The sequence below is a fragment of the Actinia tenebrosa genome, unplaced genomic scaffold (assembly GCF_029948245.1).
Source record: "Actinia tenebrosa isolate PJP-AT-01 unplaced genomic scaffold, QUT_ActTen_1.0 PGA_scaffold9__36_contigs__length_13948895, whole genome shotgun sequence".
Taxonomy (NCBI): Eukaryota; Metazoa; Cnidaria; class Anthozoa; order Actiniaria; family Actiniidae; genus Actinia; species Actinia tenebrosa.
The window spans coordinates 4,415,150-4,433,399 of NW_028292586.1; the positions used below are offsets into that span (position 1 = coordinate 4,415,150).

Here is an 18,250-nt window from a genome sequence, read left to right on the forward strand (position 1 = left end):
TCCTCTTAGAAATGCTGTAGATGAAAGACATGTGAAGGCTTAGTCTTTGAATTTAGTACCTTTTAGGGGTGAAAATCATGTTTTGATGTAACCGAAGTGGAATTGTACATTAAAAAGAACTGGAGTAAAATCGTTCTTTAAATGCTCTTTGAATGATTGATAATTCATCACCGTACTAAAAGTTCCTCTGTAAATTTCCAGGTCTATTCATCAAGTTATCCAGCTCTTGAACACTGTAAAAAGAAGCTCCTTTACAATGAATCGTGGAGATATATCACTGGACTATCTTCCTTCAATCAGTTCGTTTATGTTTTCACGCACTGAATTCATAGAAGTAAGAAACCACGCTGAGTTGACAGATGTTTTAAGCCTGAGAGAGATTCCTCCGCTGAGCATGTGTACTGATGTTCGCTCGAAACTCGCCAAGAAGTTAGCAGAGGTACATGGTAATCGGATTGATTGTGAAGAATTGGAGAATATAGCTGTACATATACATGGACTTGGCAAGTTTGATCGCCCAAGACTCCAGGAACTAGTACGATTGAACAATTTTCGCAGTGTTGCCCTCGAAGTAAAAAAGGAAAGGTCTTATTACAATAGATTACGTGCCAGTAATCCAGATGCCACTGTTATACAGAAGGGCGTGGAGAAGTATTTTGAAGAAATATGGAGTCATGAGGAAAGTGATTATATCTTTGGTGGCCTTAGAGTTGCAGACGCCAAACGCCTTTCCTGCGATCGTTGGCTGAGCGATGATCTAATTGAACATTTCTTTACAAAATTTAACAGAAAGGCAGACAGTCATCGCTTTTTCGTCTTCACAGAAGTTATGAAGGACCCTGATATGTTCCGGTCACTTCTTATTCAGAGCTACCATCCAGGTATTAAGTTCGTCCATTTCGCCTTGAACATTGCAAAGTCCATAACCGGCACAACAATTACAAACGGAAACCACTGGGTTTATCTAGTCATTAATTGTGACACTTGTCAAATGTATTATGGAGACCCCAAAGGTTGGGGTGTTCCAGATAACTTGAGAGCTTGTTTTGACCCCTTCTTTGAGATTTTCAGTGGACGTGTCTCTACAGATGTGGAAGTTTATGCTATGCATATTCCATCGCAGCACACCAGTCGCTTACACGTCTGTGGGACGAAATGCAGCTATTTATATCCACTACAAACCTGCGAGAATCTATGTGGGGCCATAGTAATTCTTGTTTCAGCCTGTGCTGTTCTTGAAACTGAGGTTTGGGAAGAAATGATTCTAAAGCACAAGATATATGATTTAGATGTGGATGCTGTGTTCTTGTCGTTGCTGAGAAACCCATCTAAGGAAAGTATGAATGTAAGAGCACTCCTTATGTCATGGTTGACAGATCAAGTCTTTGAAGAGCTTGGATTTGACACGTTGAAGAAACATTCCAAAAAAAACCAGTTGTCAACCAGCTCGTCCGAGTATGACATCGAGTTTCCTCCATTGCAACCATTTCAGACCAGCACACCTAAGAAGCACCGAACCACGCAGCCACCATCCTTCCAGACCAGCTCACCAAAGGAACATCACACTACCCCGCCATCATCCCAGACCAGCCCACCAAAGAAGCATCGTCCTACGCAGCCACCCAAGACCAGCACACCAAAGAAGCATCGTACTACGCAGCCACCCGAGACCAGCCCACCAAAGAAGCATCGTCCTACACAGCCACCCAAGACCAGCCCACCCCAGAAGCATCGTACTACGCAGCCACCCGAGACCAGCCCACCAAAGAAGCATCGTCCTACACAGCCATCATCTAAGACCACTACGCAACCATCCGAGTATGGCATCAACTTTCCTCCATTGCAGAAAGACCAGACAAGCAGTCACGCAAAGAACACTGCTTTCACCACTCGACGAAATAATGGATTTGGTCATCATATGTCCGCTTGGCAAATGTTGGGCAAATATGGTGCTCTATATTTGCCCATACATTTGCCTATGCAGGCAAAGGTCGGGGTAAATTTCTAATAAATTTGCCATTGCTTTGCCATATATCTGAACACATGGGTAAATATGTTATATATTTGCCCTTAGTTTAGACGCATTTACCCAGTGGGGATATATGATAACCGTTTTTGCCCTATATTTGCCATATTGTCAAATGAAGGGCACATATGAAATCAACTTTGCACTAGGCTTTGCCCCATATTTACCTGGGGAGCAAATACAATACCCCAAACTGAGTATATCCGATGTGAGGTTTCCGTTTCAATTTATTGCAATCAAAACTTTTCAAAACAAATCAATAATTTTTCAACTGAATTATGATGGATGTTGGCTTGTTTTTACGATTTACGAGGGGGGAGTGCATGCAGGTCCATCTCAGTCATATGTGTCAATTTTTTCTCCTAACGCATGACATCAATGTTGCGACCACATTAATTCAATCATTGTTTTGCTTTGATGTCATGAAAGTGAGGTTATATGCGTTGATACACACAGGAAAAAACGCGGACGATGTATTTTTAATATGCGTAAGTCGTACATGCGTTTTTTCCAGTGACAATAAGAAAACTCATTAACCCATTAACCTCAGCTGCATTTCAAACCGCTAACATCTGTAATATTATTTGAAGCATCAATTTTGTTTAGTCTAAACATATGAATTCATCTTTTTTATTGGCAATATATGCAATTTCATTCATAATTATTTTAATTCATCTAATTTTAAACTCATCAAAGAATTCATTCAATTTTCATTTTGACTATCTAGTTACTGATGCACAGTTCAAACAGTTTATTTTTGATAGCTTTGAATATTTTTCCTGGATGATACTTTACTGTCATCTCCATCATCCGTACAATTTACGTTGTAAAGGACAAACAATTAATACTCTTTCTTTGTCAATAACATCGTAAGCAGCAACAAACTGGCTGTGTATCCTTTGTATGGGAATGAATGTAGAGGGCCCTTCCATTTCAAACAAGTTTCTGCACCAAATTTCATGTGGTCTGCCAATCCTGTGTCTTTCTGGATGTCGCTGATACCATCGAACCTTTGCCATACACAATGATTCCTGCTTGCCATCAATTATAATGGTTTGTTTAAGAAAGAAATCGACAACACCGGGGCGCAAGTCAAATGAATCGGTCTCAATACTGCCACTATATTGGCCACACCAACAACTTGCAAGAATGAAGGAAGAACGTTCCAGTCTAGAGTCAGAGGACCCTAGCTTTGTCCCCGAATATCCAATGGTACTAATTCTCTCAAACGTATCGGTAACACATTCAATGACCGAGTGTTGAGGTAAAATTGTTTCATAAGCTTTAAAGAGATATTCTGTATAGTCATCATCAAGAACATCAATGGATCGAGGTGAAAAACATGAGTATGCATTCATATTGCTCCACTCTAAGCAACGTAGTACTTGACCAACTGAAAGATTAAGTGTTGATGGTATTGATGGGATGCTTTCGCCAAGTGTTCCTACTTGTTGTGCCTCCTGAAGAAGTTGAAATACTGGTTGGAAAGTTTCTCGAAATCTCTCTGGTAAAGGGATATCTCTTAGTTCATGCTTTTGGAGAAATTTTCTCATGATTTGTATTTCAACAGATCTATTGTTAGTTCGAAACGCTCCTAAAATCCCATTGAAACGTTCGAAGCTGAAAAGCCAAAATGAATATACAGGCCCGTAATCTAAAATACATTGTTTGAGATGCAGGTGTAGATGCATGTTTGGCGTAACACGTTCCTTTCCATATCTTTTTTCAAACGATTTACAAAATTCCACTAGGTAATCATGTCCTTCTTGTAGCTCTTCAGTTGTAATAAGTGGAGAGCAAAGGTGAAAGCAGGACAATACGAATAACCTCCACAGCTCCAAATCATCTGTTGGAACGATATTCCAAATGCAGAATACAGAATACAAGAGAGTCCATGTTTTCCACTGATCAGCAGTAAATCCTCCAAACGATGTTGATATCTTTTTCGGGAGACGCCCAATAAATGATGGTGCTTTGACGTCATCTACCTTTTCCTGGATTTTATTCAAATTTTCTTTAGAAATAATTGGCGTTTCAGCATTTAGCCATACATTTTTCATTAAATGTTTTGCTGTCCCTAAAAACAAATTGTGCATAGGATCAACAACATGGTAACGAGTACAATCGAAGTAAGGCAACTGTAAGAGTTCAGAATATCTTGTTCCAGTGGAAGTTTCAATTTGGTTTCGTTCATCAGCGGTTGTTGCATTGAGTATTTTCTGAGCCTCTCTTCGGTGCTCTTCATTTGTCCTTGGTGTATCGTCATCTTCGAAACCTGAAAAATCCATGCTACTAAAATCTCCGGGAAAAAATCTTGTGCACTTTGAGCACCCTCGGTGAGCAGTACATCCTAAGAAACCGCAAACTTTTCTTAGTGCAGGAATGTCACAAGCAATACAAAGGAGGGCAGCTCGAAAACATCTTGCTAGCTGTTCTACTCCCATGAGGCCGAACTTGGATGCCTTCGTGCCACAATAAGTTCAATTCGGCTACAAGTGGTTGTAAGTACGTATTGATATTCAATTTGGGCTCGTGTGGACCAGGTATTACCCCAACTATTATTACGTTTTCCTCTTTGTACCTTTCTTTTCTCGGAAGATTTAGGAGGACCATATATATGACTCCAACGCTATAGACACTGTGCTTAAAAGGCTGAAACCAGTCAACATTCAGCATAAAAGCATAATTATTAGGCTGGGCAAGGAAAGGAGTGCCGTTAAAATATTGCCAATCTTTCCACACTTGGCCATCTTAAATATCAACTAGAATATCGTCCGGTACATTCCGATTTCTCCAAATCTCACATTTTTGTACAAAGTCTGGTCGCTTAATAAAGTGAGTTAGAGTGTCTCTGATGCTTTTATAACAATAAACTTTATGTGGGTACAATTTCGTCTGTCCATTTTTCAAACGAATTTCCTTAAGCAATTCCGCTCCACAAGGTGTGCGGCGAAACAATTGACGGTGATTCGGAAAAGCAATGTGAGAACATGGTTTAGCAATGACACGCCCGAATCTTGTTGTTATGCAGTCTTGAAAACGGTATAGGGTGTCGCATTTCGGACAAACAACATACTTTGAATGCTTATCTTTAAAAGAAAGATAATTTTTCAAGAGTTTGAAGGAGCTCGGGAAAACCAATACTGCGGTTGGGAAAATGATTGGCGAAAGCTCACACAAAACCTGAAAAATCGCTTTAAAAAAGGCGAGGAGAATATCAATGCCTCGGTCTGGTACAGAAAAGTATGCAGACCAAAAGCACACAAACAAGGCAATCCAGTTAATAAGGGTCACTCGGGAACTTGCTTCGACGGCAACGCTTATTTCTGCACTAGATTGTTCAAAATCTCTTTCTACGTCTTCGATATCAATATCCCAAGTTTCAACCAATCTCCTTCTTTCATTTCCTCTTATCTCTTCATGGTCAGATTCACTGTCCAACTTGTCATCCCAAAACACTTGATCTTCTTCCTCAAAGTTATTTATTCCGTCTCCTTTAAACATAAGCAAATACGATGTATTTTATTCATTCGGCATTGTATAACTGCAACATAGTATAAGATAAAGTCTGAAACCATTATAATACTAGAAAAAAAAATGTCAGTAAAAAAAAACCTCATGGGCTAAGGGACCGGTCATTATTTAAGTTGGGGGGGGGGGGGGGGAGAAAAAATTGGGGGGGGGGGGGGGGGCCTGAAATTTTTGCTAGTGAAAGTCTTGAAATTTAAAAATGACTTTTAGGGAAAACTTTTAAATTTTTTACTACGATCCATGGGGGGTTTTCGATAAACTTGGATGCCTTCAAAGGGGGGGCCTTGAAATTTTTTTGCGTCACTGACCGATTTCTCCTCCACCCCACCCCCCCCCCCCCCCCACCTCCAACTTAAATAATGACCGGTCCCTAAATGTATAATTTTGACCCAAATTTTGCTCTGAAAATAAATGATTTCCATTGAAAATAAAATATAAATTTCTAAGTCAGCAAAACAACAATTTATAATTCGTGAAAGAAAAATGATAAATCGAAAATAAAAAACCCAAGAGACATATTAAATAAATTACTTATAATTGTATTTCTCTAACTTGACAAACATGTTTTGCCGGATACCATGCTATCTCAGGATGACCACAGTCATGAATTGATTTGGAGACAAAAATGTACAGCAATATCCATTTGAACATAGTAAATTCTTTTTAGCGTTTTAAATGAGTTATCTCTAGCTATGATTTTATAAACTCTTTGAATGAACCTTTCTGAATGAACACTGAGGTTTTAATGGCTACCATAAGCCGATTACTTAATGATGCACCCTTCTTAAAAGTAACGGTGAAAACGAGGCTAAGATAGAAATAGAAAAGAATCATTTGTACCTCTAACTTAATCTCGCTTCAATAACACTAATGCTTGGTAGTAAATCCAATAGGGGAGCTAGATCATGTGCAAATCAGCCGCTTGTTAAAGATTCAGTCTTTTATCTATGCAGTTTGACTTTAACATTTAAAGATTATATAATCTAATCATCAAATAAACGTATAACATCAATACCTTTTTGTGAAGTAGCTGGTAAGAATTCGTCACTTGATGGTTGGTTTGTATTTGGCACATCAGAGGAGTCTTGATCAGTTTGGTCCAAAACGTTTATCTCGCTGTAGTCATTAGAAGAAGTGTCGTTCTGGCCGTCAATCTCGTGAGTGAAAATACTATCATTTGAGTCTTCGTCGTCATTCCGCTGTAATTGCCATTGATTTGTTAAAGGATCATAAAATTCTTCTTTGTGACGGCAAAATACTCTGTAATGTAAATCTTCGTTACAATGAAAGCAATGATAACGCTTTGACATCGCAGAAGACATTTTGTTTTCCAGAACTATATAATTAAAAAGACGGTGTGTATCATTGGGACAATTACTCAAAATCCAAGCATTTTGAATGGCTAACAGCCATATTCCAGCGTAATAAAGTTCCACGTCCATCAACCACATGCCACTGGACAAAAGCACGCCGGATCTTTATTACCGCGCCCTTTTCCTTAGAGCTGTCACTGTTGGCGGCAGATAATGGTACGATGGTTTTAGAGCTAGAAGCTAATCAAGTTTATTGCAATGATATTTCGTGAATCTAGGCTTTAGAAAAAATTTCATAACTTTATAAAATGGAGCAAATAGCTTTAAGATAATAGATATATTACTTAACATGAATCCTGGATACAACTTCAGCATTTTTATAAGACAGTTATTCCTTTTTTTATTATTAGACTTCATTATATGAACGTATATGTCATCACAAGTCACGTGATACGCCGTGATAGATAGGGGGTAGATCTGTTCGGTGGATGTGCTTATTCGTTCATTCGCCTTTTGGTCACAAACAGGTAACAAAATCTGTCGGTCATCTAGTTTCCCGCACATTCTATATCTTTGCTTATAAATTGCGTTCATTCGTCGCGATCAAAAAATGGGAAGAACATCTACACCTTTACCAGGACGCCCAATGCCAATCCATTCTGTTACTGCAACTACCAGTACAAGCAGTACGAGTAGACATACTGAAAATGGCGCCAATTCTCAAAGGCTTAATATACTTATTCCCTCTGTCCCTGGTGGTAACGAGGATGTGCTAAGAGAACACAGAAATCGCCTATTGCAAGCAACAAGCGAGAATGAGAACGTTGACCCCGACAGCGAAAAAGAAGAAATTTCTTCAAATTTCGAAACGATTGTAAAACAGTTTGAAGAACTGCAAGAACAAAACCGCCAAATACTAGCGGCCTTAAAAGAAAGCCAGCAGGACAAAGACAACAGCAAGACCAAGATTACTGTCTCAAAGGCTGTTGCAGTAAGTAAAGTGGCAATATTTAAAAAAGCAAGCTATTTTTATTGATAATTTTACTGGGAATTCTTGGCGCGAAGAGTAGTTGGTATAATTATGCAGCGGTATAATTTATGCAATGCTAAAATTGGCGGGAAACCCGCCATGGTAGTGGTTAATGCTACCAAACTTTACTATTGATTTCCAATAACAAGACACTGAATGATAATGATAATTTCCTTTTTTGTAAAGGAATTGATTTGATTTCGATTTTTTCCCCAATATTATACAATCACAGCCATAAAAATAATGAAAACATTATTACTATGTCTAAGAATAACTTAAGGTACATCTTATGATTTTAATGAATTATATTATGTTTGAAATAAAATAACATGGAAAAAAAAAAAAAAAAAAAAAAAAAAAAAAAAAAAAAAAAAAAACCAAACAAAACAAAGCAAAAACAAATGGATGCTAAAGGAGTAATTGTCGGCCAAATGCCAAAATTTCTAACAAATTTTGTCTCAAGTTTTAATATATGGGTACTTGATATAATTTCAGCTGCCCTTAAAAGTCACTTTCTGACGAGAAGAAAGAGAAACAAAAGAGAGCGTTCAGGGGCCCTTGGAAGGCATCAAAAGATGCAGCGGAAAACACAAAGAAAACAAAATGTGAGTAAACTGAATTTGCAACGATTATGACTTTGTTTAATAAGAAACTTTGACTGACGGTGTTTTTTTTTTTTTTTCTTTTTTCTTTTAGCTCCTAAAATCCAGATCCAAGGCAGCGGACTTGTCAACCTCGCTATCACCAGGGGACAAAGAGAAAGTCAAGGCAATTATGAAACTGGAGTATATGTCATCAGAGGAGTCGATGTCAGAGGCGGATGACCAGGCTGATGACGATACAGCGGACAGTGGCTCTGATAACGAAGGGGGCCCTACTAAGCAGAGTAAAGTTTTAATAAAACACCCTCTGCCATGGAGAAGCCCCCTAGCTAATCAGTTCATGGAAAGCATGGACCGAAAGGCAAAAAGGAGGCTGTCAGAGCGCAGTCTCACCATGCTTTTGAAGCGGAAAATCGGGGAGCCGTCAAGACGCCCAAGGCCATCTGGAGGTCCCGAATGGGCATTGAGAGCCTAAAGGTTTTTATCAAATCAAGGGCACTGGGACACCGAACGTGGTTGGGGTTTCTACGAGTTTTATGAATTAAATCTTGTGTCACTGTTCCTCCGTTCCTTTGGCCTGATTTCTAGGGTTTTCCTTCTTCTTTCGATTATTTGAACATTATACTTGTTTACTTTAAGAAATCCAAAGGTCAATAGGCTTAGATAGCCGCTGCTATACCGTTTGACCTTTGGATTTCTTCAAGTAAACGAGTATAACGTTCAAGTAATCGAAAGAAGAACGAAAACCCTAGAAATCAGGCCAAAGGAACGGAGGAACAGTGACACAAGATTTAATTCATAAAACTCGTAGAAACCCAACCACGTTCGGTGTCCTTAATTAAGTTTTTGCAGTTATAAATGAAGTGTACTACTACAGAATATCTAAAAAGAATCGTACATAAGCCACAGATCGATTGACAACTAAATATATTATGATCTCCTTTCACAAATTCTGTCACAAGATGAAACAAACACCTATAATTAATTTACAGAACTAGCATTTTCAATTAGTTGTAGTTAACAAATTGTTCATAGTTAATCAGTCGTCAAGAAAAGGAAATTCACAATAAAAATGTTTCAGTATGATTTATGTCTTTTTTCCTGCTTCTTAGTATAGGTTAGCTATGTTTAAAGTATGAGGTGGTTGTCACGACATATATCGTTTCTATTTTTTTTGGCCTGCCATAAGTGACAATAGCTGAAGACTGATAATATAGTTAAATTTAGCAAATATGATGAGCATAATTCAACTGAGCAAATATGGCTAAGACGCGCTGGTACATCTAAGGCATTAAGGGGGCATTAATCACATATACGGTCAGAGCATATCGCATGGTATATGTAAGGCATAAATCACATATACGGCCTGGAAAAATACAGGGTATATGTAAGGCATTAATCACATATACGACCTGGGCAAAGACAGGGTATACGTAAGGCATTAATCACATATACGGCCTGGGCAAACACAGGTTATATGTAAGGCATAAATCACATATACGACCTTGGAAAATACAGGGTATATGTAAGGCATAAATCACATATACGGCCTGGGCAAACACAGGGTATATGTAAGGCATAAATCACATATACGGCCTGGGAAAATACAGGGTATATGTAAGGCATAAATCACATATACGGCCTGGGGAAACACAGGGTATATGTAAGGCATAAATCACATATACGGCCTGGGCAAAGACAGGGTATATGTAAGGCATAAATCACATATACGGCCTGGGAAAATACAGGGTATATGTAAGGCATTAATCACATATACGGTCTGGGCAAAGACAGGGTAAATGTAAGGCATTAATCACATATACGGCCTGGGAAAATACAGGGTATATGTAAGGCATGAATCACATATACGGCCTGGGGAAACACAGGGTATACGTAAGACATAAAACACATATACGGGCTGGGCAAATACGTGCACATATCAAATGAGCATTCACATTTACTACCGGGTAAATGTATGGATGATATGATATCTGCTATATATTTGCCGTTTGGGATTTTACTGGGCCATACGGACTTTGCCATCTGTGCCCATGGGATAAATGTGTAGGTACATATCATATACAGTCATTGGGCAAATATTGTTTACTATTAGTCAAATATGATATTTGCCCATATATTTGTCTATATGTTTGCCTACATGACAAATCCATTTTTTCGTCGAGTGCACTCGTAAACGAGACAATGGTAAGTGCGAAAAAAACTGTTTGTATAAGATAAAAAGTAAACACGGTCTGAATATAAAAATGAGGAATTCATAGGGCTTTACTTTTCAAAGTAAAAATAAAAAATAAAAATGGCGCAACGTCTTGAAAAACTGTTTTATAAAACTGATTAAGATATATGACAAAGAAAATTGTACAATTTAGGTGATAAGAACGTTTAGGAAGGCATCAAAATCTAGTAAGGGAAACCCTGGTAAATTCTTATAGACTCGGTGTTCTCTAGGTTAAATGTCTTTTTGTACTTATGTTTTTAGATGTAAAGAAGACGTTGAAACCAAATTGCAAAGATATACCAGGGCAGCCTGCACAAATGGTACATATCAATGAATCTGCCCATCCTGGCACAAATGACCTGCCTTTCTCAGAGCTCTCCAAGAGCTTTTACAAGCATGTGGCGCCAAATACATCTAAAAATACCTGCGCGGAAATGTCTACGAAAGCCGAATCTTTAAATGTTGGTATAAACGATCTGCCTTTCCCCAAAGTGTCGAAGAACTTTTACGGGAATATGGCAGATGTTTCAGGGGAGCCGACGCAAAAAGTACATGGCAAAGGAATAAACGACCTGCCTTTCCCTGTGCTCTCCAGGGGCTTTTATGAGAAAAGAGAACCACCCACTGTGATGCCTGAGGAGTGTGGCAGGGCTGAACGTGCACAGGAGGTACATTCACTTCCTCGTCTCTCACGAGAATGGTTTAAAAGAAGAGGCGTTCTAATGAAAAAGAATGAAGGTAGAAAAAAGACACTGTCTGTCAAAGGAGACATTGAAGAAAGAATTAGGATTTTAGAAAAAGCAACAGAAACTGCAACAACCCTTAAAGACAAAGCAGAAATTTCAAAAATGATTGATGTTGGACGATACATGTTAGACAATGGGCCCATGATTGCTACCCAGGAAATTGGTAAATTTTTCCAGAAAACTAATCAAAGGCGTAAAATGATGTCCTCCGAGATATTACGGAAACTTCAGCGACACTTCAACGTAACCCAAGTGTATATTAGAGGTACAGGGTATATATTGGAGGACAGAGGCCAAGATCTCTTAGGTGTTGCGCGTCGTCTGGAGGAAATTGCAACTAAGCGTTTCGACGAGCAGATCAACAATGTCATCAAGAGCAGGGTAGGATCTCTCCTAAAAAGTGCCCTTAGATTTTGTGACACCAAAAAAGACCTTGATTTGATAAAGGGCTTGTTTGCGAAGGCTACCAGCGTGAACTTTGTATGTAAAATGATAGATGTTAAAAATAAGTCTGCTGTGAGATCAGCTAAAGATGAGATCGATTACAAATTATCTCAATTTGAAGAGCTTGAACAAACTTCACTTGTTGTTAGGAATGATATGACAAACGAGCAACAAAGGCGACTATGGAGAAGGATCGTTTTCAAGAGAAAACAGAAAATTGGGACATTGAAGCATGAAACAAGAGGAAGAATGCTTAAGGCTGAGATTTTTCCTGAACTGAAATTTGTTTTGGAAGTAATATTTTCACATGGCAGTAATAATATGCTCGGTGGACTTGAAAGCCATCCAAGGTTGACGACAGATATCATGTATAGACCAAAAGACAATGTGCTATATATGCGGCAAGCAAGGGATATTTTACTGGAAATTGCTCCTCCTGGTTTTGGTATATCTTTAAAATCCTGTTACAATTATACTGAATCATACAAAGAAAAAACATATTCCGCAAAACGTCATCATGCAGGTCAAGATGTGAACGCTCGTATTTCTTTAAGTTGCCCTCCAAGAACAGGTGTTTCGAAACAAGTTGTCAACCTCCACTGGACAACAAAAAACATAAATTTGTTACTAGAAAGTGCAGAAAGCTACAAAGAAGACTGTATTGTAGATTCAAAGGACGCAAAAACAATAATATGTGGTGACATTCAACCGGTTCAAAACCCTGGAAAAAGTTGGAAAGCTATTACGTATGAGGACCATACATTTGATCAAAGCCGGACCAACGCAGTGTATCCAATGACACACCTCTTTTTAGATATGACTGAAAATACGCACAAAAAAAGTAAGGACCATCCCTCAACAATCGAAGTAACGAGAACTGGTTTCCCCGTTGTATTAGTGAACATTGCATTGACAGAAACGGAGACCACATTTCGTGCCATGAATGAGCTTTTATACCTCTTAACAAAGCCAGAGCTGGATAACGTTTTCAGAAACCCCAGAACAGGAAAGCTGAAGTCCTTTTTCGCATTTGTAGTTGATAACGGACATGGGGAAGATCCAGATAGTCCTCTAACACAAATGTGCCTAGCGCGAATTTTATTCATCTTGAATTTACGCAAAATAAGTCAGCGATCATTTGCTGAATACCACAGCAAAAGGAATTTTGTGGAAAGGGTACACGCAAGTGAAAACGTTGCCTTATCCAGGCATGGTGCGTTTAGCAGTAAACAGCTATTTCCAGAAGCTGATCCAGGTAGTGCCGAGCACCTTCAAAATATGGAAAAGATGGCTTCAGATGTAAAAGAATGTTTGTCTAATGCTCGTTTCGGTAGACATTTTCTCCAATGCTACAGAGGAATCAAAGATAATGGAATCTTTAATGACGAAGAAAGACTTAAGGACTTCATGAAACTGTCGGAAGAGAGGAAAGAAGATTGTGAATGGACCTATGGACCGAAAACTCTAAATCCGCAATTTCAAGCACTGGCCACCATTTGGGGTTTGTCTACTGATTTTACTAGGAGATACATTGATGACTATAAATTAATTATGGATTCTGAACTAACAACTTGCTGGAAAGATAAATATTCCACAACCATTTACGCTGATAAGAGCATGGACAACATTGAGCTACAGCCTCTTCCCGATTACGTCAGCTGGTTAAAGTCTGGAGGAGAACTACATTATTTATCATTCGAAAAAACGTCCCTTTTAAACAGTAAGTGCAACATCAAGACACCGCAGATGTTTTTGCCCAGTAAATTATTAAACTCATTTTATGTCATTAACAACAATCCTCCGCAAGACGTTCTGGAGAGCTTGGCCATTCTTTCGTGGATTTCAGTTAAGGAAGTTGAAGAGTACTTTCACTCACAGAGGCTAAAAGAAAATAAGGAATATGAAAAGAGCATCGACAGGGAAACATGGAGAAGCCATCCCCTATTCAAGAAGTCAGTAGCAGATTTACAGCAGATGTGCAAGAGCAAAGGGCTACCTGACAAGGGATTGAAACATTCCCTGGTCGAGAGATTGGCTCTTGAAAATGTACATGACTACAAGAAACCAAGCCATTTTCAGCCATATTTTGCAGGACTTACTTCCTTACCGTCGTCCGCTGTAGAACTTAAAAAAATACCTATTCCAACCATCAAGTATATCTTGAGGAGCTATGCAATATCCGCATCTGGTAACAAAAGTGAATTGGTGCTGCGTCTCTTTCTGTTACGTCATGGTCGCTCTTATCTTGTTGCACACAAAGAAGTAGAAGAAATAAAAACAACCATCACAAATGCACAAAAAATAATTTCTGAAATGGTGAAAGAACACATTTTAAAAGTTGATGACATAAGACGTGTAAGGGCACACCGTAAAAAAGTACAAGAAAAATCATTTATCAAAGTTCCTGATGGCGTACTTCACATTAGTGACCTCCATAACCTCTTCAAGTCACTCTATAATTATCTAGATCGGGGTAGGCAATATCAGCCTGACAAAAGCACTTGCAGGCCTGTTCAAATGGAAACGATCAATGCCTCTGATGAGTATGAGAACTTCTTTGAAATAGGCAGACGACTAAAAATACGTTGGACAAAAGAGGAAATAGGTGATTCCGGGTGGCGACCAGGCTGGTATGTAGCAGAGGTGCAGAGCTCATCAATTGCCAGTGACACTGTTGATGTGGTGTACGTTTGTGAGCCTGACGCTACATACACTATTGATGTGACATCACTTCTTGCTTCAGGAAAACTGAAAGAAGCCTGATTAAGGTGTAGCTAGTAAGAGTAGGGGTCGTGGAGTGGCCGTACTGTCAGCCGTCCCCTATCAAGGGTGGATCCAGGGTGGGGGGGGGGGGGGGGGGGCAAAGGGGGTGTGAAGTTCCCCTTCAACAGGAAAAAACAAAACAAAACTGAAGGAAGAAACTCAATTAACCCCCCCCCCCTCTAAAATTTTGACTGGATCCGCCCTTGCATATCCCTACCCTTTTACATTTTACGTTTAAACCAGTTTGTAACTTACAATGTGACTGGTAAGGTGTACATAATATACGAGTAGGGGCCATGGATTGGCTGTTCTGTTTTCCGTAACCTACCACTATATATACTTATTTCGTTGAAGTTAGTCACCAAAAATCTAAAAAGCTGTGAGCGCTGAGAATCATGGGGAAATGTTTTATATCCAACAAGTAAAGCTTTTGACACAAACTGCAGCAGTTGAGGATGTTCAGAGGAGGTGAGACTGTAAACATGTGTAACTGGTAAAAGATCTCAAGTCCGTCAACTGTTATCAAGCGGTTGAAACATGTAAAATGTATCTATCCATAATCCTTGTTGGTCTCAGCTTTGTAGCTTTTCAGGTGACTAACTTTATTTAAATAGGTGTATATATACCCCTTTCATTTAATTCATTTAAGCGAGTTTATATAACACTCTTTTGTTCTAGTTATGACTTATTTAGCAGTTTTTTTGTGCTTTCTAGCTGTATATTTAGTAGTTTTTACCATAACGAAGGCTATTTTGATATTTTTTGTTGGTCTTGGGTTCAATTCTTCTTCTACTTATGAATAATCATAGTAGTTCTTTGTATGGTTTCTAGACTTGAACATGTATTTAGTAGTTTCTACAGTTTGTAAACTCAATTGCCCTATGCATTCTACTATCACAGTTTGTTTTTGAGTTGGTAAAATGTTCAATTCATAATAGAAATTTTTTTAAATTGAAAATTTCAACTGTTACATAAAAGGTTTCAATGTTTAATACATTTGATCACCGTAACTACTTTTGTAGCTCTATAAAATGTTTTTTAAAACAATTTTCCAAGTCTTGTATATCTTGACCCTTCTTGAGAACATTATTCTTGAGAACATTATTAGAGGTGATGAGGAACTAGAACCACCATACCACAATATTACTTATAATATCATTAATTATTCATATATAGGTTTCTATTCAATCTGGGTCTACTCCATCTGCATCACATTATAACATAGCTGTATATCCCATACAGCAAACTAATCAGATTAAATTACAATAAAAATCTTCAGAATAAAAATCTTCATCAAATTTCTTTGGATAATTCTTCAGGGGTGTACAGAGCGAGGTAAAAATCTTCAGGGGTATTCGAATTTCTTTGGATAATTCTTCAGGGGTGTACAGAGCGAGGTAAAAATCTTCAGGGGTAGTCGAATTTCTTTGGATAATTCTTCAGGGGTGTACAGAGCGAGGTAAAAATCTTCAGGGGTAATCGAATTTCTTTGGATAATTCTGGTAAAAATCTTCAGGGGTAATCGAATTTCTTTGGATAATTCTTCAGGGGTGTACAGAGCGAGGTAAAAATCTTCAGGGGTAATCGAATTTCTTTGGATAATTCTTCAGGAGTGTACAGAGCGAGGTAAAAATCTTCAGGGGTAATCAAATTTCTTTGGATAATTCTTCAGTGGTGTACAGAGCAAGGTAAAAAAATTCTTTAGGTTTTTTTTACTTTTGTAAAATTCTTCAGGGGTAATCAGGAAATAAAAATCTTCAGGGTGTTTACGTAGGAATAAAAAAACTCAATCCTCGATAGGGGGGGTGCGCATATTAAATGGAATAGCCCATTTTGCTACGATTGGGGAAAACTTAGTAAATACGCTACCAGCATCTGAAGATAACTGTCAACATGATGACGTAGTACTGCAGCATCAACCATCACCATTAGCGATGACATTAATTTCTCACCGCACAGTCCATGAAAAGATCAGTAAACTTAAAGCTAACAAGTCAACCGGACCTGATGGTATCTCACCCAAGATTCTTAAACTTGCGGGAAACGCCATAGTTCCATCACTTGTTGACATTTACAGATATAGCATTGACCACACGACAGTTTTCACGGCTTGGAAGACCGCAAGGCTGACACCAATCTTTAAAAAGGACGATGATACTGACTGTGGTAACTATCGGCCCGTCTCTTTACTTAGTGTCCCGAGTAAGATCTTGGAAAGTGAGGTTAACGACAGACTGGTGCAGCATGTCTTTTAGAACAATAATCTAATCTCAGAAAGGCAATGGGCATATCGTGCTGGATATTCAACAGAACTGTTGTTGGTTCATTTGACGGAGATGTGGAGAAAGGCCGTAGACTCGGGTAAGGTCGTGGCAGTAGCCTTTATCGATTTCAAAAAGGCGTTCGATAGCGTTTCGCACGACATCTTGGGGCGTAAACTGGAAAATAATTTCGGCATCAAAGGTGGCCTATTAGAGTAGATGAAGAGTTATCTAGAAGGAAGACAGCAATTTACTGTGTTGAATGGAGTTACATCTGAACTGCTGCCAGTGTCTACCGGAATTCCTCAAGGATCCGTGTTAGGTCCAACACTCTTTACACTATTTGCTAACGATTTACCATCTGTTGTTGTCTCAGGATCGTCGTATATGTATGCAGATGACACAACAATTTTCTGTATCGGCGAATCTGCAGATATTGCTGTCTCTCATCTCAATAAAGCCTTACGAGAAGTTTATAGCTGGTGCTTGGTCAACCGTTTAACACCACATCCAGGAAAAAGCGAAGTGATAATAATTAGCAGGAAGACCATTACTGGACCGTTAGCTCCTGTGCTTCTGGGCAACTCAGTTTTACGATACGTTTCAGAAACGCGTCTTCTGGGTATGACTGTGGACGACAAGCTTAGTTGGGTACCACATGCGTTGGAACTAAAGAAGAACTTTGTCAACAAATTAGAACTGCTAAAACGTTCAAGATTTCTACCTAAGGATATCTTACGGAACTTCTACTTTAGAGTAATTTTGCCCTCTGTAAAATATGGCTTAGTTTTATGGGGTTCGTGCTGTAATTCAGAAATTTTCAATTCCATTGAGAGATTACATTGTAGGGCAGCTAGGATTATCTTCAATTTACCCAAAGATATGGCGTCATCTGATGTACTTGCATTTGACAAATGGACAACAATTAAGTTAGATTATAAATTAGAAATATTTAAGATTTTTCATAAAGCAAGCAATCGTAGTCTACCAGAATCTTTATCAGAAAGTATTTTTATAAAGCGCAATAGTAAATATTCTTTACGCGGAAATGAAACTCTCGCAATTCCAAGGTTTGAAAGCAGATTTTTAAAGGACTCATTGGTGTATCGAGGCTCAGTTCTATGGAATCTAATAATTTGTAATATTGATAAGGTAACACATTCAAATTTTAAGGACATCAAAGTACAGCTCAGTGCCAAGGACTATTTTATAAATTTCAATTTTGACTCTACTGCCTCGACGTCTCGCTTTAGAAAAAAGGACTTTGTATATATGTAACATTATTTTATTATGGAGTG

General features: G+C 38.5%; 2 protein-coding genes across 2 annotated transcripts; one reads left to right on the forward strand and one right to left on the reverse strand.

The window, feature by feature from the left end:
• Window positions 1-4,742: 4,742 nt before the first annotated feature.
• On the reverse strand, window positions 4,743-7,109 carry LOC148904552 (uncharacterized). Its single transcript, XM_089024993.1, has 3 exons — window positions 6,573-7,109; window positions 5,103-5,520; window positions 4,743-4,776 (listed from the first exon to the last, which is right to left on the reverse strand). Exons 1-3 carry the CDS (start codon window positions 7,006-7,008, stop codon window positions 4,743-4,745), a joined length of 888 nt encoding a protein of 295 aa, XP_088881119.1. The 5' UTR covers window positions 7,009-7,109.
• A 661-nt stretch (window positions 7,110-7,770) lies between these two features.
• Window positions 7,771-9,227, forward strand: LOC148904553 (uncharacterized). The gene is made up of 3 exons (XM_089024601.1): window positions 7,771-7,861; window positions 8,396-8,505; window positions 8,597-9,227. Exons 2-3 carry the CDS (start codon window positions 8,476-8,478, stop codon window positions 8,975-8,977), a joined length of 411 nt encoding a protein of 136 aa, XP_088880727.1. The 5' UTR covers window positions 7,771-7,861; window positions 8,396-8,475; the 3' UTR covers window positions 8,978-9,227.
• Window positions 9,228-18,250: the final 9,023 nt, after the last annotated feature.